Consider the following 25,933-nt stretch of genomic DNA (forward strand, 5'->3'; position numbering starts at 1 on the left):
ATCTCGGACTCCATGTTGACACAAAAGCTCCTCCATGGCCTTTCTAGGCTGATCTGGGAATGACACTGGCAACTCTGGCCTCCATCCCCACTTTACTCTAAAAAAGAGGGTCTTAAATTTGTAACCTTTGGATTTGTAACATTCAAAACGTTTGAAAATGGGTAGGAATGTAGTGGGGCAGGCTGGGGGTAGGGTGACGTAAAATGCAAGGAAGAGGGGTGGAACAGTGGGCAGCCAGGATGGGCCTCCCTAAAGCATGCTGCTGAGGATTTCTGACACCGGGGAGGTGGTGGGGCCCTCCTGGCTCATCTCTGGGCTTGTGGGGCTGGGCAGGCCGGAGCGGCCTCCAGGGGGTGGGCTCAAGCCGGCCCACGGCTTCGTGTCCTGGGCCACCAGGTCCTCGGGGTAGGGCTCCACGTAGATGCGGTGGACTGAAGGCCTGGCGTCATGGAGGCTGCTGTTCTGCCCCTCGGGGAGGCTGGCGGCGTGGGCCAGAGCCAGGCCCCGGGGCCCATCCAGGGCAGGTCCCGGCCGCTCGGCCTCCCCTGTGCCGAGGGCCAGCCCGCAGGCCCCCGGCAGGTGCTGGGTGTAAACGCCCTCGGAGAGCGACCGTGACTGCGTCTCGCTGTGCGCGCGCAGCCAGCGGTGTTGGCGGCTGAAGCCCCTGTAGTGCTGGTGCTTGCCCGGCTTCCGCTTTCCCAGGAAGCCCAGAGGCGGCCGCGCGCCCGGCGCCATCTTGGCGCGGTTCTTGGGCGCAAAGCCGCTCAGAGTCAGGCTGTGGAGGAACTCGGCGCACGCATGGTCTGGGTCTGGGCCCTGCACCGGGCCCTGGAGGTCCTGGCTCTGCCCCGCCGCGGTCTTCACGTCGTGCACCTGGAGGACGTCGGGAGCGCTGCCGCTTAGGCCGCTTAAGGCCTGCTGGGCGATGTCGTGCGACGACAGGTACACTAGGTCCAGGTCTCGGGGACTCAGGGCGTCACTGGAGTCATAGTCGCTGTCTGTGGGGAGGAAGACTTCCGAGCAGGCTTCTTCGTCAGAGCAGGGCTGTGAGTCTGCAAAGTCAGAAACGGATGTGAGGAAGAACATGAACACTTAGCTAGAGCCCGCTTCACAGGTGTAGGATGGGTACGTTGGGCACCTCCCCGCCCCCTAAGAAGGCCCCGCACTTCCGTTTAATGCTTCGCTGGCATCGCTTGAAATTCTTAATCATTTTCAACAAGAGGCCCTACATTTTCATTTTGCACAAGGCCCCGCGAATTATGTAGTGGGCTCTGATCTTAGATTAAGGGAAAGGAGAGGGAGGAGCTCTGACAGGTCCAACCCTGACAGCAGTGGGGAACATTCCCTCGTTCCCCACACACGCTTTTATTATTTGCTGGGTGTCTGTAGAGAGGATGAAACAGGAAACAAAGCTGGATGTTATTCATTCATTCTCTATTCTTATTTCGGAGATGATTTTTGCAGTTGACAAAGTAGCAGGAATTTAAAAGGGTGAAGGAAGAAGAGGTGGCCAAAGGCGGTCAACCTGGTTTCAAATCCTAGCTGCCCTCCACCTGCTTGCTCTGTGATCTTGGGAATGTTACTTAAATTTTTTTGTGCTTCAGTTAACTTATCTATAAAATAGGGATGATAATAGAACTTCTTACTTGTGGTGGCTGAAAAATAAATCAATTATGTATGTAAACACTTAACCACAGCACCAGGTGTTTAAAAGAAAATGCAGAAACAGAAGTAAAGTTAGAGGCAGAAATAAGCCTCAAAGTGTACACTGTAATGACCATGAGAAAGCTACAAGTTTAATTCTATAGATACTTGTCATTTAGTGCACTAGTTGTTTTTATATGTATATATTTCCCCAATCAGGTTGTATATTTCTGTAGGGCAAGGACTGTCTAAAATCCTTTGACTTTTCCACGGAATTTAGCCCATAGCAGGTACTTAGTAAATACATGTTAATTTTGAAAACCTGCAAGTGCTCTTAAAAAGAACAAATAATTGCTAATCTGTATAACTAAGGCAATCCCAATAAAAAAATCTTAACAGAATTTTTAAATGGAATTTAATAAATTAATTTTGAAATTAATCTGGAAGATAAAATTTACAAGAGTAGTCAACTTTTCTTTTTTTAAGGATACAACAGGGAGGAGCCTCGTTTAGCAGATATCAAAGAATACTATAGAGCTTTGGTTATTGAAACTTTGTAGTATTGGTGTAGAAATGGACAGATAGAGCTGTAGAATAGAAAAATAAAGTCCAGAAACAGTTTTAATTCTGTGTGATAATTTAACATATGGTAAAGATAACATTTCAAAGCAGAGGAGTGAATAGATTATTCAATTTATAGTGGGATAATTAGCTATCCTTTTATCAAAGTAATTAGAGAAAGTCCTACCTCATACCATATATAAAAATAAATTCCAGCTGAGGCGGGTGGATTGCTCGAGGTCAGGAGTTCCAGACCAGCCTGAGCAAGAGCGAGACCCCCGTCTCTACTAAAAATAGAAAGAAATTATCTGGCCAACTAAAATATATATATATAAAAAAAAAATTAGCTGGGCATGATGGCGTATGCCTGTAGTCCCAGCTACTCGGGAGGCTGAGGCAGTAGGATCGCTTAAGCCCAGGAGTGTGAGGTTGCTGTGAGCTAGGCTGATGCCACAGCACTCACTCTAGCCAGGGCAACAAAGTGACACTCTGTCTCAAAAAAAAAAAAAAAAAAAAGAAAAGAAAAAAAAAATAAATTCCATATGGGTGAAATATAACAAGCAAACCTAAAAGTATCAGAAGACAATATGTTTGTAATTTTGGGGTGGGAAGGTCTTTTTAAGCAAGACAAAACCCCAGAAGTCATAAAAGTGACTGATATATTTGGCTACATGAAAGTTTAATAGTTTATAAAATAAATGAAATCATAAAGTAAAAAGGTAAGTGATAGATTGGAAGAAAATAATAATGACATGTATAACTAAAGATTAATATCCAGAATATGTGAAGAACTTCTAGAAATCAGTAAGGAGACAATGCAAATGGGCAGAAGGTAAGAACCAATACTTTAAAGAATTACTAATTCAAATGACCAATAAACATATTATTATTATGTTCAATCTAGACAGTAATTAGGGAAATGGGAGTTGAAACTTCAATGAGGCATTTTTTTGCCCATCAAATTTAGAAAACACAAAAGAGTGATAATCTCATGTGTTGGTCATGTGTGGGAAATCAGAGACTCCCACATAATGATGGTGGGAGTATAAATTGGTACAGTTTTTTGGACAGCAATTCAGTAGACTATATTAAAAATGTTCATTTCACTTGTCCTGGCAGGTGTTTATGTTTGAGAAAGGTGTCTATGTTTGAGAAATTGTTACCATGTACACATGGAGGCATTTACAGATTGTTTACTACAGCAGGATTTGTAATATTGAAAAACTAGAAGTTACCTTGTGGTTGAGAGTGCTGTGAAAGGAAGACATGGAGGCACAGAAGCATTAAGAAATGAAGAATAATTTACTTGCTGAGTTCTGCAAGGGAGTCCATATTCTGAAGGACTAGCTTGCTGATTAAAAAATATTCAGGGATAAAATTTGTTTTGGTAGGGAGTCAGTATCATGGTTTTTTCTATTTTAGGGACTAGAGCTAGATGGAATGCTTTTTTGTCTTGTTTATTTTAGAGTCAGAGTGTAAAGCACTTTTTTTTTTTTTTTTTCTGACTGTAGAGGATGACATGCATAGTTCCTCATAATTGGCAAGGCAAGATGTCAGTTTTGCCTTCTCTCTGCTGGTTGTTACCCAATGTCCATTACCCTTTTTTAAGTTACAAAATATTAATTTTGTTTGGGACAGTGATGCACTCATATAAAAGACTACTTTTTTTTTCCAGCTTCTCTTGCAGCTAGGCATGGCTGTATAATTAAGTTCTGGCCACTGAGATGGAACTGGAAGTATTGTATCAAACTTCTGCAAGTCTGCATAAAGGGAGTTGGCTTAGCTGGGAGATGGGCCATTTCATTGCTCTTCTTTTCTTTCATCTGCCTGTAACAGGATGTGTTGGATAGGGTCATGAAACAACCTTGGAAATAGAAGCCATGTGCTAGGATGGTGGTGTTGAAAAACAGAGCTTGGTGTCTAAAGACCATAAAGTCCACATACCAACCCTTAATTGTCTACCGCTGAGCTTCTTTCACACAAGAAAGAAAGAAAATATCTTGTGTTTATCTGAACTTAATCCTAAGTGATACAAACCCAAATGTTCATCAGTAGGAGAATGGTTAAATAAATCATGGCACATCTGTACTATGGAATATTATCGAGCAGTTACAAAGGATGAGATCAATTTATATATTGTTCTTTAAATAATGGCTACCAAAAAAGGATTCCCTCTTCTGCTTTTTTGATTTCTTCTCGTCTGTTCAATGTTTTCCTCAAACATAATCTCCTTTAGGAAGCATCCCCCAACTGTCCCAAAAAGGATTGCTCACTTCTCTGTACTGCTGTAACACTCATTGTGCTTTGGCACTTAGCCTGTTTAGATTTGTATTATTAGTTATCTTTCTATGTAAATATAACATGTTTATGGTTTCCTGGTTAGACCATGAGCCCTTTTAGGGCAGAGATCTTTAATTCATCCATTCATTCACAATGAAGATTCTGTATTGCTTGAGTTCCTGCTCTGACAGAAGCACTGTACTTGGTACTTGAGTGGATATAAAATTAATAAGAAATTGTATCTGTCTCTAGGGAGTTTACTCTTTTAATGGAGGTATAAAGCAAATATGCATCCATGAGACTGTGGCAGAACATAGGTTTTATAAGAGAAGTTTAGCAAATAAGATGCAAGTATATAGGAAAGAGGGATTACATTTTATTGGGACAGGATTGATGAAATACTCTATCACTTCTTATTTAATTTTTTTTTACCTCCATTTGTTCATCTCTATTCTCTGTATAAATTTATTTCTTCATCCACTTTCAAAAAGTGACTTGAGGCATCTTTTAATAATATGCAAACAATAAGAGGATTAGAAACCAGAGTGGAAGAGGAAACAGTACAAATAGTCCTGTTTGACTAGATTATGGGGAGCAGAAATGGATTTTGGTAAAATGAAGCTACAAATGAAGGATGTCAGCAATTGCACCCTTGGCAATTTATCCCAGAAAAATTAGGGCTTATTTTCATACAAGGACCTGTGCATAAATATTCATATCAACTTTATTGGTAATAGCCTCAAACTTTTCATAGAAACTACCCAAATGTCCTTCAGAGGATGAATGGTTAAACACACTGTTTTCCATATCATAAAATACAATTCATCAATAAAAAGAAAGAACCCCATGTATGTAGCATTTGTGAAATAACATAATTTGTGGTGACGTTACACTTGAGTGTCTTGTTTATCGTGGTAGTTACCCAAGGCTACACATGATAAAATTGCATAGATTTGTACATGCAAGCCGTGTGTGTGTATATGTGCATGTGTGTATACACACACACACACATACACACACAGATAGGATTATGTAAAATGGTAACAGTGGGGGGCTGAGGGAAGGGTGCATGGGACTTCCTCTACATTTCTTTCCTGTGTCTATAATTATTTCAAAGTAAATGTTTTTTAAAAAGAGCATTTAATTTTTAAAAAAGGTAGAGTATAACCAGAGGAGTGTACTGAATGTCTAGATAAGGAGTTTGTACCTAACTTTATAGCCAGTGGGTAGTTATTAAAGAATTTTGAAGAATTAACAAGATGAGAGCTGTGATTTAGTATCCTAAAGAGTAAGGTAGCAGCCTGGATGTAAGATGAACTTGATGAGGAAGAGATATCAGAGAGGACAACTAGGAAGCTGTGGTCCAAGCTTTGTTTCCTCTAAGTATTTATTTTGTTCAGACTGTGGGGCTAAGCAAGAGCTGGGGTTGTGTGGAGGAAAGTAGAAATTCAGCAAAGTCGTTCATTCAAAGATGTTTACTGAGCAGGTCTTCTGTGCTAGGCAGAGTCTCTGCTTTCAAGTAGCTCATAGAGGATGGATTAGACAAACAACTGAGAAAATGCCTAAGATTAATTTCTGATAGTACAAAGTTCTATGAAGAAAATGAAAGTAGATTTTAGCTAGAGAGTGACTTAGAGGGAAAATTCTTTCAATAAAATGGCCAAGGGAAGGCATCTCTGCAGAACAGAGAATCTAGGTGAGACCTCAGTGATCAGAAGGAACCAGTAAAAGTTGCAGGGAAGAGTGTTCCAGACAATTGGGAGAAGTGAGTGCATAGGCCCCAAAGTTATTAATAGGTTTCAAGCTGTGTTTCCTGGGAAGACAGGAAATTAAACCAGAAAAGTTAAATTGCAACCCTTATTTGGTTTGGGCAGAAGAAGGGATGGCAAATTTAATATGGGATAAGTTGAGCATAGGGGATGGCCAAAACATCCAGAAGATGAAATGGGCGCCTGGTCGGATAGCAAGGTTGAAGGAAGATGTTTATGGGTATAGAGAAGAAGGAATTATTGGAGAGGGCATGGTTAAAGATATGAGTGGTGAGATTGATGAATGTAACAGGAGGGGTAATTAATTGTAAGTACCAGTGCTGGCATCGATCCTTAGTGAGAAAGATGGAAAGACTTGTACTCAGAGACAAATGGTTAGGGAAGAAGACAAATATAAGAAGATTTTAAGGATGCAAGGAAAGAAATGGGTAAAGACTTGGGCTGAATGACTGATATTTTTAAAAGTTTTAGACAATACATTTTTTCCATCTTTAGTGGGAAAAATAGGGCACTGAAGGTTAGAGGATCTCAAGATTGTTGGTTGTCTTCAAGGATGGCAAGGATGAAGAAGAGAAGTTAACTGGAGATTTGAAATAGGACTCATGCAAAGAATTCATAGTTGACTGTAGTTGAACTTCTTTCTCCATTTATCTCATCCGTGTTGTCTATTCAGCTGTTTGCATGTACTTGTTTACATAAACAAGTACATGCAATAATAACAATATTTGATGTTTACTTAGCACTTACTGTGATCCAGCCATAATGCTAACTGCTCTAAGTGCTTTGTTTCATTTAATACTTAACAACAATTCCTATTTTGCAGATGAGAAAACTAAAGCTTAGCCTTATTAAATTTTCCAATTCACATAGTTGATAAGTGGCAGAATAGGCAGCCAAATGCAAATTTGTCTTACTCCAAAGACCTGCTATATTGCCATCCACCTAGCATTTCCATAAGCCTTTCCATGGAAGCTTCCTGAGGGCTGAGGCCTGGTTCATCTAATTCACTTTTTGTGGTACCCACATAGTTATATTAGTTAAGCTCTTAGTAAGGGCTTCTTGACATTGCTGCTGCTAGGGAAACATGTTAGATCTTGTACTAGTTTCCTGTGGCTGCTCTAACAAATTACCACACGCTAGGCATTTTAAAACAACAGAAATTTATTCTTTTACAGCTCTGGAAGCCAGAGTCTGAAATCAAGGTGTCAACAGGGCCATGCTCTGGAGGTTCTAGGGGGAGAATACTTTTTTGCCTCTTCCAGCTTCTGGTGGCTGTTAGCATTCCTTGTGAGTGCATCATTCTAATCTCTGCTTCTGTCTTCCCATGGCCACTCTTCTATGTCTGTGTCTTCTTCTCTTTTGTCTCTTATAAGGAGACTAGTCATTGGATTTAGGGCCCACTCATATAATCCAAGATGATCTCATCTTAAGATCCTTAATTATATCTGCAATGACCCTTTTTTTCAATTAAGGTCACATTCACAGGTTATGAGGGTTAGGACATTGATATATATTTTTGGAGGCCACTATTAACCCACTAGAGGAAGGATAGTAAAAATGACTATAACTAGAAGCAACCACTGAGGAGTCTGTGATACTTTCTTCCTCTTTGCAGCCCATAGTCAGGTCAAGCACGTTGCAAAAGCAGTTTGTACTTTGCTCTGTCAGCATACAAATAGTGAGCATTATGTTTGGAGGGGACTGAGGAGTATATGAAGATGTGGTCTAAAGGAGCTAACATTTTAATATTTCAATGAAGCATCATAGTTTGAGACTGAGTCTCGGGGAGAGTCTGTGCTGGTTTCCCCAGCTCAGTTCTTTTGGCTCTTACAGCATTTTGTTTGTATCTATGTTACTGCATTTACCAAGTTTTATTATAAATTATCCATTTTCATATTTTTCTTCCTCACTGGACTGTGAACTCTAGAGAGCATGTACTATGTCTTACTCAACTCTGCTTAGTAAATACTGAATAAATCAGTCATTGAAGGAATGGACTAAGGCAGTGGTTCCCAACCTTTTTGGCACCAGGGACCAGTTTCATGGAAGACAATTCTTCCACAGACTGGGGGTGGGGTGTGGAGGGTGGTTGGGAATTGAAATTGAAATGAATATTGAAGTCTGGGAGGACATAGAGTCATGAGATTTGACTGTCTCTTAAAAACAATACTGAAAACATCCTGATGAAAGGATCTAATTTACTTAATCTGCCATAGAAGTTCCTGCAAATAATCACCCAAATCATTTTGCTTTATCTTTGGTGATATTTGACTGAAGAGTCAGCCCAAGTGTAGCAGAAAGGACAAGTGTTAGACAACCCTGGGCTGAAGTCCTGTCTTGCTGCTTACTGTGTATGTGATCTTGAGCAAATCACTTAGCCTCTCTGAACCTTTCTTCATCTGTAGCACATAGGCAATTATATTGCTTATTTTCTTGTAGGTACTATGAGGATTAAATTAGTTTGTTAAAAATACTTTAAGTCGTTTACAAACAAAAGATATTAATTACTCTTGAGATTCCTTTCACTCTTAGTGGAAAATAACTAGAAAACATATCAAGATCATTAAAATATAAACCAGTAATAAGATATGATTCAAGATTTTTCTGTAAGATTGCTGTTGATAGTAAAGGAGAACAGTAATTTCTTATATGATATCTTCTGTTGGTGGTGATCTAGTCCAGTACTGCATTTTCTAACTTATACTTAACAGTGAATTAGTGAATAATATAACTTATTTACTATAGATCTCAGGAGCATGGGAATTAGGAGATAAATCAAGAGAAGACCTAGTTATAACTGTGGTAACCCAGGGAGGAGATGCAAAAGGGCTTCAGTATGAAGTGGTAAATATTATCTTGTTGGTTCATAGACCCACACTTGGGAAACACTTCTCTAGTGGGAATCTAAATATTTGACTTGCATGGTGGTTGTATTATTTATTAGAAGACTTAGTGGAACCTATTGCTTAGAGTGGGATATCCCTCCCAGAACAGTCTGGGAAAATCTCCAGGATGCCAGCCAGGGCACTGGGGAGAATTTCCAAGGACTTAGGCCACTGCTACTCCTTCTCTTCCTGGAAAAGAACGCAAAGTGCAGCTTCCATTCCCAGATCCAGGCCATATGCTCCATTAACCATTGTAGGCACCTTGCCCAGTTGTTATTTTAATAAACCTGGTTGTACTCCTCAATTTCCCTCAGAGGGCCCACTAGGCAGGCCAGCACTGGTAGAACCTTGAGTTTCCCCTCTGCTTGACCCAGGATCTGTTTGATGAAAGTTCTGCCCATAGTATTAGTGCTGGCTTAGGAAGCTTGGCTTTCTTGCCATTGTAATGGATGTTGTAACTCCTGGTCTCTGTGGGTCAGGCCAACAACAGCAGAGAAGAGTTGGTGTGGATTTTGAGGGCGTTATGAGGAGATGACATTTCAGGAAAGAATAATTGATTTAAAGTTATTGCTTTTCTCTTAAAGGCAGGGGGCATGGCAGGACAGAAAGAAAGGAATAATAAGTCATATTTGCTCTAAAATCTAGCTTCACGTTTTTAATGTATCACTATCCATATATATAGACAATGTGTGTATATATATCTCTATATATGTGCTTCAGTGAATCTCTTTCCACTGTGTTTGAATAGAATTTAAATAATTTATAAATGAAGAATTTTACTGATTCTCTCATCAGGCCTCAGGGGTTTGTTCACTTTCTAGTTTCCCAAGAGAAATAATATCTCCAGATTCCTGTTGGTATTTTGAGCTATTTAGTTTATGCCATGATGTTCTTAACATCATCTGGGAAAAGGTTACCAGGAAGATATACATTTGGAAGATCAGGGTAATCTTCAAATGCATCTGAAGGTTGAAACAACGCCCCCCTCTCCTTTAGCCTCACCCATGCGTCACTAGGAGAAACAGCAGTATCGGAAAAAAAAATTGCTGCTGCCTGTGACCACTATACCCACAGAGAAGGAGTGGGAGAGAAAATACCCATGTGATGGACCAAATCATTCCACCCCCTGCCTTGAGCTGCCTTTTCTAGGAGCCAACTTTCCCCCTTGGATCCTTGGGAGATGCTTAATTTTAATTGACTCAGAGGAGTTCTACTTTGTGTTTTGAAAACCACACAAAAATGGGAAATAAGTTAAAGAGTTCCACTCCCCTCCTCCCCCACCCCCAACAGATATGCACAAACAAATCCATGGTACTCAATAGCCTTAAAACAGAATCTTGGACTGGCACCAGAGGCTAGGTTTGCAATAGGCTCTATATTTCCAGTAGGCTCCTTAGAAGTTAGTGAACCCTACCCACACAGAATGGAATTGTGCTGCAAACTTTGCCCTGTGAGTAACCCAGTGGGGATGTTCCTCTAAATTGGATTTTTTCCCCTTCATAAATGGTTTCCAAACAATTCAGAGTGGTCACACTCATGGAAAGGACCGAGTATGCAGTGGCAGATTTCACTGTTCTGAAAGGCTCCTGCTTTTGTGAGGGGATAGGACACTAAATGTTTCTCCCCAGCTCTCAACAGTGCTTCCCTGTCACTGGATTCCATTTGTCATTTGCTGCCCTCCGCATCTTTGTGTTTCATAGCCTGTGGAATCTTGGCTTCAAAGAAATAAATGGACCCAAGAGAGAGTTATATTTTAAGAAACAGAATGATGATTGCTCACATTTTAAGTTAATAGTAAAATCCAAATGTAATTGGCCAGATCCTCCCAGCAGGGAGTGTGTGCAACCCATCCTCAGGCCAGTGTGAGAGTTTGGCATTTCTGTAGCATAGAGAAGGCCACCCTGATACAGTGGAGGAAGAATCCACTTAGGACCCTGGGGCCAAGAGAAGATTAAACACTGGGAAAGTTCTGTGAGCTGAGAGGGTAGACAAGGGCTGTGAAGGTGGAAATAGAATTGAAGAGTTGTTTGTAGAAGTAACTGAACTGTGGAGCATCATAGCATATATAGCTTTCCTGTCTTAAAAAATCCACGAATGGATTAGTAAACTGTGGTATATGTATACCATGGAGTATCACTCAGCTATAAGAAATAATGGTGATACGACATCTCTTTGGTTCTCCTGGAGAGAATTGGAACCCATTATATTAAGTGAAGTATCCAAAGAATGGAAAAACAAGCATCACATGTACTCACCAGAAAATTGGTTTGCCTGATCATCACCTAAATGCACATCGGGGAAGGATACCAACTGGATATCAGACTGAGACGGGGGTGGGGGGAGGGGATGGGTGTATGCCTACATGATGAGTGCGCTCCATCTGGGGAATGGTCATGCTTGAAGGTGCTGACTCGGGGAGGTGGGGGGGGAGAGGGGATGGAGGTATGACTACGTGGTGAGTGCCAGGCGCACTGTCTGGAGAATGGACACGCTTGAGGCTCTGACTCGGGGATGGGCGGGACGCAGACAATGTATATAACCTGAGCTTTTGTACCCCCATGAAGAGCTGAAATAAAAAAAAAAATACTCTTTCAACCCTACACTTCTCCAGCAACTGCCTTCCCTCCTCCTTCCCTTTCACAGCCAAGATTTTAAAAGAGTGAATCTCTGTGTTCCCACTTCTTCACCTCCCATATACTCCCTGATCTACTTCTGTTCAGCTTCTATCTCTTTCATTTCAAAAACTGCTTTCATCAAGATTACTGATGATTTCCTTGTTGAAAAAAGTGAAACAACCGTTTTTCAGTTGTTTTATTTAACCTTTCTCCATTATTTGACACGCCTTGATTTCTTGATACTACTCTCTTGTTTTTTTTTTTTTTTTAATCTTCTTTGTCTGGTTGTTCCTTGTTAGTTTGTGAAGTCTCGCTGCCCCATTCCACAGGGATCCTTCCACACTCTCCTCTTCTTATTCTATCTACTCTTTCTAGGGAATCCCAAGCATTTTTGAAGCTTCGCATATCATTCACATGTCAACAAATTCTTAAATCTATATTGTTAGCCCAGTTCTCTTTTTCTTAAGTTCCAGACTCTCTACATCTTGTTTTCTCCTGAATGTTTCTTTTTGTTGAAATGTTCTAAAACTAACTCAATTTCAACATGCCCAGCCACCCAAGCTTGTTTATCCTTCTTTCTTACCTTTTTTTGGTAAATGGCATCATGATACTCTGACGCACCCATGTCAGAAAACTTGGTATCTCCTTTGTTAATAGCTTACTAATTGGTCTCCCTACTTCCAGTATTTTTCCCCTATGGTCTCTGCATGTAACAGCCAGACTTTATTTTAAAGAGTAATTCAGAGCATGTCAATCTTTGCTTAAAAGTTTTCAATAGCTTTCCATCACAAGTAGGATAAAATTCAAACCTTTTACCATGGCCTATAGAACCCTGCCCATTCTGGCCCATCTCTCTCTCTCCCCTATCTTTTACAACTCACCCTTTTGTTCACTGTGTGTCAAGGATGTTCGTTTTCTTTCCATTGCTCACTCACCTCAAGGCCTTTTGCTGTTTAATTGCCTAGAATATTCCAACTCCAGGTTACGTTACTGGCTCTTACTTCTGAGGTTGGTTCAAATAGCATATTTGCAGATAGGTCTCTGCTGATCATCCTAGTGAATTCAACACTCTCTTTGCCTACCTGCTATTTCGTATTATATATTGGAATTTTTACTATCCGAAATTATCTTGTTTGTTTATATTTTCATTGTTTGTCCTTCTCTCTAGAATATAATCTTATGGGAGCAGAGACTTTGCTTTACTTATCACTATAGCCCTGTTACTTTGAAAAGTGCTGCCACATAGTGGGTAACTAATAATTTTTTTTTAAATAAAAAAATGAATACTGTCCTTAGATCCTGAGTTTCAGCCAAACTGCTTGCAGTCCTCTAAATTACAACACAGTTGTACAGTCTTCTTCCTCTGCCTATAATAATATTCTTTTCTTTCCTCTTTTTCTGCCCAACTCCTGCTTATCCTTCAGTACTGGATTCTGTCACCTCCTCCAGGAAGTACTCTTTGATCTTATGAGTTTAAGGTTTAACGCCTCCAATAGACTCCATAGCACATATGCAATTACCATGTGATTTTTTGGTAATCTCTCTCTCTCTCTCTCTTTCATTAGCCTCACTTCTGGTAGAGATGATATTTGATTTGTATCCCTATCCCAGTGGGAGTCTATAAAAATACACTGTAGAAACTCTATTTAAATAATTCTTTTGTTGAATTATCTGTTAAATCATAGACTCCTTTGGTAGTATAAATTAGCTGTCTCCTAAGTTTTTCCATTTGCCAAGTTTTGATTTTTACACATTGGGGTTTTTAAAACATAGGATCACACACATACTTACTTATAGAAAAGGCTCATATCACCATTAAAGTTTTCTATAGTAAGAATAATAACATTAAATATGATATCTACAATATAGTGTCTATTATATGCCATGTACCTCTGATATAGATTGTCTTATTCACAAGTAACTCTTCAAGGTGTATACATTATTCTTCTCATTTTACATACATGGAAACTGAGGCTCAGATGTAGTAATCTATTCAAGCTCATACAGCTAGTAGAACAAAACTAGGATTTGAATCCAGGTCTCTGATTTGTAAGCCCAAAATCTTTCTGCTACACCATGCTGCCCCCTATGGGACAAGCTGACAAACCAAAACTATTTTTAAAATATTATTATAAAATTTAAAAAATTGGCACTCTTATAAGCTATAGAATCAAGAAAGATGCTTTGAATGGTCATTATTTTAATCGACTAGAAAGATGGCATTAGTCTCAACATGTCTAGGCAAGAGCATTATATTGCCTTTATCTAGTATGCGTTCTCTCTGCTTATAAGCATAGATATTTTGTAGAAGTTTGTGTTAACCCAGTCATGTTTTTGCTGTGAGACTTAATTCCCAAGGGTGGCGGTGCCTTGTTAGGCATCTCCTCCAGCTAGTCTATGAGGTCATCATATCTGTGATGAGGTCCAGCTGCTTATTTGGACTCAGTTTCAGGATTCTAGTTTATCCAAGGTTTCTTTCTTCCTCACCTTCCACCCCAGATCGTTGGTGCTATGTAGATGGGAAGTGTGTCCTGAGCTCTTACCCAGGTTATGACCTGCTTCGTGGCTGATTCTTGTCAGCTCCTATTTAATAGAGGTTAGGTCTGTTCTCCTTCCTTACCTGGTTTTGGTCAGATTCCCATGGCTGGTGGGGCTCTCACCTGGTACCACAGTGGTCCCCATTCTGCATCTCTGAAGCCATATCCCTGCTTTATGTTCTTTTATATCTTGGCATCATGGGCTAGAACTGGAATGAATCTTTCCTATCCTTAAATGGAGTTGATCTCAGGTTATTGCTCAGTTTCCTACTCCTCCACTGTTCTGATTTTATTCCCTCTATTCTCTTAGACTCTTACCACTGAGCAGTGTTTACTACCACTTGCTGGAACCAGTGCCTCAGCACAAACAACCTCATCAGCAAAGATAGGACCAAGAATCTGATGACTGAACAACAAAACTTAAGATCTTATTGCTTACCACTCACTGCCTTTCTTCTGTGCATCTCTGGGGATGGGGATGGGGATGGAAGACAGTCTATATGTGATGATGTAGAATTGATCTTCTTGAGGTTCTGCTCATCTGAGGGGTCTATCAGCTTAGTGATGGGCAAGCCAGAAACTGGTTGTTTATATCTTGCATACTGTAGAGCATCCATGATCCATCTCATTTCACGCCAGACTTCATCTATTTGCTTTGGAATAAAATGGTAAAAGACATTAAGTTATCAAATAGTTGTTATTAATAAAAAGGAATAAATTTCTCTGAGAGTCCCAGATGATCCATTTTCTAAAGTATTGCTTTTGAGCAAGAGTGAAATATTTTTAATGTAGGTTTGCTGAAACAGAAAATACCTCTTCTTTGTAATATCTTATGTTTTGCATATTTTTGCCTGAGATGCTGTATCATTTAGTGCAAATAGTGGAAGACCTGGATTATAGCTGGATACATCACTTATTAACTTTATAGTAACCCTTAGTAAGTCACTTGACCTTTTTCAGCCTTGGTTGCCTTATTTGTAAAATGTGGGCAAAACATTTTCATACCTCAAAACCCTTTCATACCTCCCAGGGTTGCTGTGATGATTGGCTGAAATGATGAATTTGTAAGTTCCTTGTAGTATTGCAGGGTACATTGCTCACACACATAAAGGGTTATTATTTCTTAGCATATAATGAAATATTCTTCATGGGGATATTATAGGGAAGGTATATGATAAGGTTTGAATTTCAGAATACTATAAGAAAGAAATGTAGTTCTAGTTCTTATATGTGAACTAGAAAAACAAAGTATTATTGAAATATTTTGCTAAGTAGAGATTTTTGGACACCTATGTTAATAGAAAAGAAGTAACTTTATATATTCACCTTACTACTTTCTTACATATAAAGTGCTTCTAAAGTGCAAAACAGCTTATTCTTTTTTTTTTTTTTTAAGACAAGGTCTTGCTTTGTTGCCTGGACTAGAGTACAGTGGTGTCATCATAGCTCACTGCAACCTCGAAACTCTTGGGCTCAGGTGATCCTCCTGCCTCAGCCGCCCAAGTAGCTGGGACTACAGGAACACACCACCAAGCCTAGCTAATTTTTAAATTTTTTGTAGATATGGGGTCTTGCTATGTTGCCCAGGCTGATCTTGAACTCCTGGTCTCAAGTGATCCTCCTGCCTTGGCCTCCTAACGTGCTAGCATTACAGGCATGAGCCACCATGCCCAGTCTTAAATAGTTTGTGCTTAAATAATTTAAACATCCTTACATTTTTAGGGTAGTCCATTTTAGATGGTTACATTTTGATTTCTGGGTTACCAAAGTGATTTTAATATTTACATTGTAAAGTATAATAGTAGTTTCTTTGAAGCCTATTGGTAAAAAATTCACTTATATTTTTGTGTTTTTCTCTGCAGATGACAGATATTCTCTGTTAGATCTTGATAGACACTGGCCATGAGCTTTCTGGTTATTCCATCTCCAAGGAGAGGCTGTTAGTTACACCTTTTTTTCTTAGGACTCTGGAGCTTGTAGTAGGCTTTGTATCTAATTTCACTCCATGCCTTGGGCAAGCCGTTAACAACTTTGGGCCCATTTACTCAACTATAAAAAGAAGAGGTTGGACCAGATGATGTCTAAGGTCCCTTCCAACTCTGATACTTTATGAGTTATTTTTGAGGAATATGACACCAACTTCCTAAGTTGGTGTCACTCAGCTTCCAGATAGAAGGTGTTCATTGTATGAATAATGCAAGGTTAATCTCTCTCCGATTGTAGAGGTTTTAAAAATAAAGTACTACCTAGTGTTATATTTTATTTTCAAAATTCATTCTTACATCTTTAATCTGTACTTAAAACCTACTCTTTAAAAAATATCCATAAACCTGGTACTCCCAACAAACACAGAGTGGAGTCTGAAGTTGTGACGTTCAGTCTGCCACGTTCAGAGTGAAAGGCCAGCTAGAGTGAACTAGTGAATGGCCCTATGTGGCCAATAGCCATTTTTCCTTGCTTTCTAGTTCTGTTCTGTCCTGGAATGATAGGACTTGGCATAGTATTCAGGACTAGTGACCAAAGCATGAGATTGAGCTTCAGGCTTTGTTAGCTTGGTCAGTTGGGCAGGAAGTTCAGCAGTGGGCAGGCCCATGAGGAAGCACTAAGTCATTCTGAAGGGAGAAATCTGAAGTTTGGGGTAAAGCCAATGTGGGAATCACAGATGAGACTCGGATGAATTTTTCCCAATCTGATTGTTGCTGTCTCAGCTGGCTTTTACTGGCTCCACCTCATGCAACATATGCTTATCTCAGTTATTTTAAAGGCACTACATATATGACTGGACAGCTTTTAGAGTGCCTGTCAAGGACAGGGACTGTGCTTTTGTATTTTTTGCCTTCAGATGTGCAGAGTATGTATGTACTCAAAAAATGATTGCTCAATGAATAAATAAATGAACCAATGAATGAATGGAATGGTTACCTAATTCTTTAGATCTCTACTCTCAGAGTTATTATGAGAATTAAATAAGATAATGTAGATGAGTACACTTTCTAAACTATACATTGTTAAAAAATTTTCATTTGTTATAATGACAGTCATGGTTACTGTAATGGGCTGTATGTGGACCCCCAAAAGATATGCCCGTATCCTGATCCCTAGAACCTGTGACTATTACCCAATATGATAAAAAATTAAAAATTACCTTATATGGCAAAATATGTGATTAAATTAACGATTTTGAGAGGAGGCATTTATCCTGGATTATCTGGGTGGGCCGTAATTCCAACAACAAATGTCCTCATAAGGACATTCTTATACAAGTGAAGCAGAGAGAGATTTGTCAGACATAAGAGAAGAAGGCAATGTAACCACCGAAGGAGAGATTGGAGTGATGTGGCCACAAGTCAAGGAATGCCAGCCAGCAGTTGGAAGAGGCACAGAATAGATTCTCCTCTAGAGTCTCCACAGGGAGTGCAGCTCTGCTAACATTTTAATTTCAAATTTCTGGCCTCCAGCACTGTGAAAGAATGCATTTCTGTAGTTTTAAGCCGCAGAGTATGTGGTAATTTGTTACAGTAGCCCTAGGAAATGAATATAATTGTTAATAAATAACCTACCCATTCTCTTTGGATAAGATTGGTTCAGCCTTATTGCTGAGGATGGGTAGAGCGACTTAGTGTAGATATTTACAAAATTTGTATACAAACAATATTTACTTAATTTTTTTTCAGTGATGAGGTGAAGAGGCCTTAACTGAAGAAAAGAAAAATATAGGTACCGGGAGGCCTGTAGATTGAGTTTAACAGGAGTTAGCTAATTGCTCCAAAAGAAGTCCAATTTTCACCCATTTTACCTTATACTGTTGATCTAAAAGTAACTGACAACATAATCCCCCCTGATTTTAAGGTCCAAATTCAGCTTCTAAAGACTTGCTGACACATTTTGAAAAAGAAAGACCATGAACTACCTAGGTCTGTTGATTAAAAGTTCTGCATCCATTTCTCACCCTGCCCTTTAAAAATTTCAGTTTTCATCCCATAAATTATACTCCTTTCTCTGTACTCAGGCAAGATAATATTTTTATTAAAATGTAAAGGTGATTGGTTTTCTCACAAGCGCAGCTGCAAGGTGCTTGAGGGGATGATAGATTGGCTATATTTAATGAGCTGTGTTTCTATTACAGCTTAGGAGAATTTGGAGCATTACACTATATAAATTATAGCCTAATTGCCCTTTAGGCTTTAGCAGCTCAAAATATGCCAAGCTCCAGGTCTCCACACTTTGACATTTGTGCTGCGTGTGCTGTCTCTAAAGCCTATGTACCTTATCTATGATTTTCTACACCTCCCCCTGGTCCAGCCTTCCCCTCCTTTCTCGCTGTGCTTCTTGGCTTCTTTTCCTAACTTTATTTACATAGACTCCCTTGCTCTTTACAATGTTTGGTTTGTGTAGTGACTTCAACACTGTCTTAGATCTGGAATCATACAAATGCTCTCACGACTGGCGGTCGCCTCTGCAGGCTATGGTGTGCGGTGGGCTGAGCTGTGAACACCAATGAGTGAGTGGCTGCAGCTGGTTTTCATTTTGGGAGAGAGGGGAGAGAGACAGAGAGACAGAGAGAGAGAGAGAGAGAGAGAGAGAAAGAGAGAGACTGAGACGTCAACGTAGATAAGGGGAGAGATGACATCGAATGATCTCCACTCAGTGAAGTTATCCATGTTGCCTAGAGCAAGATGGTCCACTGAAGGCTATGGGTGCAGGGAGATAGTATGGTTTTACCCTGGCCAAGAAGTTATTTTTTGAACCTTTTAGGAATTGGCTTTTATCCAAGTCTATGTATACCTGGCTGGCTAGAAGGGGAGTATGTAGAGGGGGCTCTCAAATTACCTGCTTTGGGAGACCACAGCAGGATAGAACTTTGAAAAATCCCTGGCCTGGCCTGCCTTTATCCAGCCCACTTAATGGTGTGATAAAAAGGAAAGAGAAAAAGGCAGTGGAGCCTGAGGCTAGATAAAAAAGAAAGGAGCAAGGATAATAGGGAGTAAGGATGGAGCCAGGAATTCCAGGAGGGATTTTGAGACCACAATAGACTGAAGAAAGTCAGCCCTCTCATTGGGTGAACATACTGGATCCAGGGAGGCTTAAGTAGAATGAGGCAAAATAGAACTCAAGGCATGGTTAGAGAAGTGTTTCTCTAAAAATATTTCTGGTTGTTAAGTCATAAAATGTTAGAGCTGACTAGACCTGTAAAGGTCACCTAGTCCAATCCTTTCATTTTACACACGAGGAAATTTAGGCACCTGGAGATCCAGTGAATTGTCCCAATACTCTAGAGTTTATCAGAAGATTCAGGACTAAAAATGTGTGCTTGTTGACTTCTGGTCCGTTATTATTCTTACTATGTTCCATTGTCCTTTATTTTGGGTTCAAAAGATAAGCCAGTCTTTCCTGTTCTTCCCATGCTGCATCCCTCCTTTTTTCCCACCCCTTCCCCACCATTTATATTCCATTTTTACTGAAAATGAAATAGATAAGGTCAATGTTTTGAATTTTTAAAAACTATGTTTTCAGGTCAAGAAAGCAAGTAACTTCTTGAAAGTTTATTTCCTTAGTCTGCAAGGTCATCTAAGATCTCATTTATAGGACAAGGAAAGTAAGATAATCCTAAAGATTTGCCAGTTTACCACTTGCAAGTAAATTATAATATCTTCCTCCTGAGGACTTCAAAACCCCCGAATCTTGCATATTCATATTTCAAAGGATTTTTCCTTCTTGTTAATGAATGAATATATGACTTATACATACTTATTATTAGGATGTGCCAGGCATTTTACATGTGTTGTCTCATTAAATTCTGTCAGTAACACTATGAGGTAGTGCTATTATTATCATCCCTATTTAACAGGTGAGGAGATTGGGACTTGGATTTATTTGTTCAAACTTCACAGCATTTCCTCATCTTAAGTTGTCATTACCTCTTGTCTGGATAGTTGTAATAGCTTCTTATCTGGTTTCCCTGCTTTTAGTATCTTTCTTAAATCCAGGAAAGAAATGCAAATTATTTGTAAACACGACCAATCAGAATGAATGCTTACAATAAACAACCAGTATGGTTATACCCAATATATGTGGGAGGAATATCCTCCCTGCTTTTATCTATCCTAACCAGAGCTGTGAAAGCCTCTAACTTAACTTTCTCCAAAACTTTGGCTAGTTCCTTATTGCCTACAGAATAAAATGCAAATGTCTTACCTTGGGCTTTTATAAAGCCCTTGGGATTTGATCTCATGGCTATCTTTCATTCTTGCCTAGTTTCTTACTACCTTTTGTCACTCAATTTATGCCCCAACCAACCTTGCCTATTTATCATTCCCCAAATACTATTTTTCTATTCTCTCTGCCTTATCTGTTTATACTGTCTCTTTGTTCCACATTCTATTTTACCTCACTATAATCTAACCTATCCCTGTAGGCTGAACTCAGATATCAATTACATTCTCCATAGCAACTTTCTGATATCCACAAGTGAAAGTAAATTTTTACTTTGTGTTGACACAGAACTGTTTTGGGGGGGTGGGGTGTATTATCTCTTTTGACACCTAACATATTTTACAAATAGCATTTATACACATTTCTTGTCTACCCTGATAGATTTTAAACTCCTTAAGGTTAGAGACCATGTCTAATTCAACTTTATATCTCCCATATAGTACCTGATACCTGATGGTTTAATAAATATTTATCAAATTGAACTGAATATATATCATAGTGATACTTATCATGGGGCTATTGCTATTATACTCATTTTGTGAATTTGGTAACTGATGGACAGAAAGATCATAAGAGTTGGGCAAGGGATTTAGAGGCAATTTCAGGCCAGATCCAAATTTTCTAGACCACTAGTCAGTACCCCTTTCACAAGACCCTCAGATGTCACCCTAAGGCCTTTCCACACAAGACCATGGACAGGGAACATATTTTTTAACTTCAGTAGCCACATATTAAAGTGTCAGCTCTGTTGGAAAGAAGTCCAGAACATGAGGAATCTTAGGTCTAACTGGATTTGGGTTAATATAAACTGGTGGGTCATTTTCATTTTTTTTTTTCTCTGAGATATTGAGTTAATTAATACAATTTTTCTTTTTGTGGAAATTATCAGTGGCCTACCAAGTAAGAATAATATTCTGGTCACTATTTCTGGGGGTAATTTTTCTCTCTAGCATGGAAAGCCACCACTACCTACCATGCTGCCTAATATAGTTCTTAGTAATGTTGTGATTTACCTGTAACTTTTTCTTAAGCCTTTGTTTGAGAAATCACATCTCTCTGAGCTCCACATTTTAACCAACTCAACAGGCTACTTGTATACTGTGTTCTTTGAATCAGCCCAGACTGCTGGTCTTTCCTATGTTTGGTGTTTACCCCTCCCACCCTGCCTCTTCTTCCTTCCTCTTACTTCAGAAGAAACAAACAATTACCTGAATGAAATCTAAAACTTGCTGGTGTCTTTGTTTGGCAGCTGCAACCTCGCTGTCTGAGATCGCTTCCCTCAGGGACTGTTGGGTATTCAGAGAATCCAGCTCTATGACAGCAGAAAGGCGGCAATACAGACTAATAAATTTCTCCCTGTAGCTGCAAAAATGAACTGGAAAATGGACAAGCAAAATAAAACATGTTAAGATCTGGTATCAAAATAGAGAAATTCATACCTCAGAGAAAACAAGTTGAATGAAAACATGATTTATTAATCCTATCAGTGGAAAATATTAAGCCATAAATAAATTATAAATGTACTCTTAAGGGGCCAGTTGTCTGGCTTTAGTCAGACAGTATTCCCTTTTAAGGTTTACCAACTCCTAGTAAGGTATGGGGAAATGAGATTGGCTCAAGCTGCTGTTTATGTGGACTTTTCTCTAAAGTTGGGGTTGATTATACATATGTATACACACACTGGGAAAATATGCTTGCTTATCACTTTAAAGAAAAAAAGCCAAGTAGCAATTTGAAACCTAGTTTTGGTTTTTATGTCTGATTTCCAGTATGTATCTCACTTGCTCTTTTCCAAGGCCAGAACCCCCAGAAGATACAAGACATGCTTTTTTCAGAGTGTCTTTTGTCTGACTGCAAAACTTCCCTAAGGACCAATTATGATGAGCTTTGGTCCTCCTCTGTCTCTTCCCTTCTCAGTTCCTCTGGAGGGATGATGCGAGCTGTTGCCTGGGCAGACCATCTTCATCTTCAGCAGACTTGGTCTTTCTCTCTCAAAAGATAATGGGCCACAGGCAAGAGTCTAACCTTCATCTCCATCATTTGCCCTTTTCCAGGAGGAACAGAGCAGTATAGGACTGAGCCTGGTGCAGGCAGCCTGAGGGGATCAGATTTTCTATATTTGTCTGATCAGCTCTAATCGTATGCCATAACTTCAGATTCCAATGGAATGAGGAAAGCACCCTGATTCGGACTACTGTACCAGTTTCTTCCTGGGCATTGTTGAACTTGGAGACTTACTCTCCAGCAACCTCTCTTACTCTGGGTACCTCTGACCTATACCAGTGTGTTTCATACTTTGGAAATAGGGCTGTAATAATTCAGTAAGTCTATTAAAATGTTTTTATTCTGGCTTCTTTGGTGAGGAATTCTAGGAAGAATATCCTTTACTGTTCTTGTGCCCTTCTGCTATTGATTCCTGAGACCTAGATCTGGCCATTAAGGGAAGCTAAAAGCACATTACCTGAAAATGAGGCATCTGGTCATCTCTATGTCTCAGTGAGGAGGCCCTACTTCTCTGCATATTGAGAGATTTCTGTGTACCCTGCACTTCTAATCTTGCCACTGCCTGCTTCCTTCTTGATTTCCTCTCAGGATGAATTTTAGTTGGGTGCAAGGGTAAGCTGCTCTGTTTGTCTTTCCTCATATGGAAGTGGAAGAGAAGAGAGGATGGGGGCATCAGTGGCTCACCCTTACTCCAGCTGTGCCCCATTTCGGGGAGGTGTTGCTTAACTCAGGCAGTCTCTGTCCTGGGTTTGATTTTTCGCTGTGGTGTCAGATCCTTCCTTCCCATCTTCTCTGCTCTTTTTAGCACTTTCTTGCCCAACACACAGAAGACCTAATTTCACATGCTGTCTCAGTAAATGACAAACTATGGAGCTTCTCCCAATTGATCTAATTCTCATACTATTTCCCTGCTTAAAGACCTCTACAAAGCTTCTTCTTTACGTCAGGATCAAATCCAAACATGTCCCCATAAGGAAAGCTCCTTGTGATCTGGGATTTGCATATATCTTCAATCCCATCTTCCGTCATGTGTCTACCCTCCAGCCCCAGCCCCACATCAATCCTAAACTTTGGTCCAGCTGAACTTATTACAAATCCTTTTGTACTTCCGTGTTTTTAAACATGCCTTTTCCTCATCCTCACATAGCTTTCTCTACCAATACCTTCAGTTCAGCTTCTGATACTTGAAGATTAAGTATAAATGTTTTCTCCTCAGTGAAGTTTTCACTGACATCTCCCTTGCAGGTGGAACTAGTTTCTCCCACTTGTTTCTAAATGTATGATGACACTTGTCCTGCTACATTGTACTTATGTGTTTACTTGATTGCCTTGGCGTTAACTGTGATTTCTTTGAGGGCCAGAACCATGTCTCCTATTAACTTTTATTTCCTCAAAACCTGGAACATCATAGCTTCTCAACTAATGTTTATTGACTAAATGAATAAATAAATGCATTAGCTAATCTGAAGAGGTAGACCCATCCCCCAAAGGCTCCTCTTTCCCTCCATTCTCTTTTTTCTCAGGGTGTGCTTGAGTTTCCTGTTTCGAAAGGTGTGTTTCAGGCCTGTGATATTTACTGGCAGCTCCTCAGGATGGAGTCACCATTACTTTGTAGCTTAGTTTTGACCCTTGCAGCTCCCTGAATGTGTCTTTATGCCTTTCAAGGAGGGATTATGTCCTGTTAGCACTTGACAGATGTCCTCTCTTGGCTGGAGAGTGAGGAGAGTGAAGTGTTTCACACTTTGCCTTTCCAAAGCAAGTGGTTACAAAAGAAAACACCCTCCCTTTTTTTTTTCTTTCTAAAATATGGCTGGGAAGATAGGGAGAGGCACTGAGTAACTTTTTTAAAAGAAACACTATTAGTCCCATCTGAATTCTTAAAATCCAGGGTGTTCACAGCTATCTCTTGTTGTGTCTCTTTGCAGGGGGAGCCCTGCATCAGTGGGTGGTCCTGCAGCACACAGCACCCACACCATCCACGCCATGTACCACAAGTGAGTTATGAGGAGGTTTCAACTATAACGCTTCAGTTTCCCACTCTGGTGGTTTTCATCTAGAGCCTTTTATGTTACTTTAACAGACGTTACTTTAACATAGTCTTTTGTGGTTTAGCAATGATACATTTGGTAGCCATCACTGAGGCAGGGAGGAATAGACTGGAAGCTTCTAATTTTTTAAAATGTGAATCACATGCATTTTACAGACAAAATGGTATAAGGCTACAATAATGTCGTTATCTGGACCACATGATTTGTTAGTAATTCACAAACTAAGACTTTTTTTTTTTTTTGCGGTGTTTTTACTCCTTGTTTTTTCTATATAAGATAGTGACAGATTACAGTGTGGCCGGCATCAATATTAGTATAGTAGAGTGGAAAGTGCATGGGCTTAGATTATCAGGCAGACCTGAGTTTGAGTCATAGTTTTGCCACTTGCTACCCGTGTGGTGGTGGGCATGTAACCTCTGGGGGCCTCAGTTTTCTCATGTTTAAGACAGGGATAATAATGCCTACCAAGGATTAAATAATAAAATGTATAGAAAGTGCCCAGCACAGCATCTGGCATGTGCCAGATACAGAATAAATGTTTCTCTCTCCCCCACCATTCCCTTACCCCTCTGGAAGAATGAGACATTTAGTGCTTAGAATATTAGAACAGGATTGGGATTCAAATATTCTTCCTAAGCATCTCTAATTCACTAAAATCCACCAGTTTGGGTCATGTGGCCTAGTTTGGAAGCCAAGGAATCAATGAGATAAGCTCCTGGGGTCAGTTTAATTCCATGATTCTTTGCCAAGGTGTCAGAAAGAACCAGGGCACAAGGTGCCCCTCTAAAGATTCCTGGTAGCGAATGAACTGGCAGTTGGAATATGGAAATGTTCTCCTAAATCATGTAAAATGGGCATTTGGAATGAAGGTTGAGACTATGCCATTTCTTGTAAGCCTGTGGCCTGGATTACATTAGGCTCACCGCCTGGAGATTCCATAGGCACCTCAAAACTCATCATTTGTCAAACTGAACTCATCATTTCTCCTCTTCTCTCCTCTTGCCCAAACCTGTTACTCCTTCTGCCAATTTCAGTAGATGGCAATATTCACCATCTCAGCACCCTTATTCAGACTCTCTGGCTTTTCCATCTTGCTCTTCAACCACATCAGATCAATCACGAAGTCCTATTGATTTTAACTCCTAAATTCCTCTTGCCTCTGCTCTCTCCTCTACATTCCCACTGTGGCTGCCTTGGTTGGGGCTCTTATCATTGCTCACCTGGACTAGTGAGGTGGTATCTTAATTGTTTCATCACTTCTAGTCTCAGCCTCCTCCTTCTGCTGTTTTTTTTTTTTTTTTTTTAATTTAACTCTCCTGCAATCCATACTCCTTAGAGCTGCAAAATCTAGTAAGACCGTATCATCCCTATTCTTAA

At 39.9% G+C, this 25,933-nt stretch overlaps 1 protein-coding gene across 1 annotated transcript in view; it reads right to left on the minus strand.

Moving 5' to 3' along the window:
* Nucleotides 1-249: 249 nt before the first annotated feature.
* The window catches only part of ANKFN1 (ankyrin repeat and fibronectin type III domain containing 1), a 39,982-nt gene continuing 14,298 nt past the window's right edge, over nucleotides 250-25,933 (minus strand). Inside the window, exons 5-7 of the mRNA XM_045527004.1 lie at nucleotides 21,713-21,879; nucleotides 14,731-14,944; nucleotides 250-1,052 (exon numbers count right to left, since the gene is read on the minus strand). Of these exons, the coding sequence (XP_045382960.1) occupies nucleotides 250-1,052; nucleotides 14,731-14,944; nucleotides 21,713-21,879 (1,184 nt within the window). The remainder of the gene's footprint in view (nucleotides 1,053-14,730; nucleotides 14,945-21,712; nucleotides 21,880-25,933) is intronic.

The sequence above is a fragment of the Lemur catta genome, chromosome 15, assembly GCF_020740605.2.
Source record: "Lemur catta isolate mLemCat1 chromosome 15, mLemCat1.pri, whole genome shotgun sequence".
NCBI classification, from domain to species: Eukaryota; Metazoa; Chordata; class Mammalia; order Primates; family Lemuridae; genus Lemur; species Lemur catta.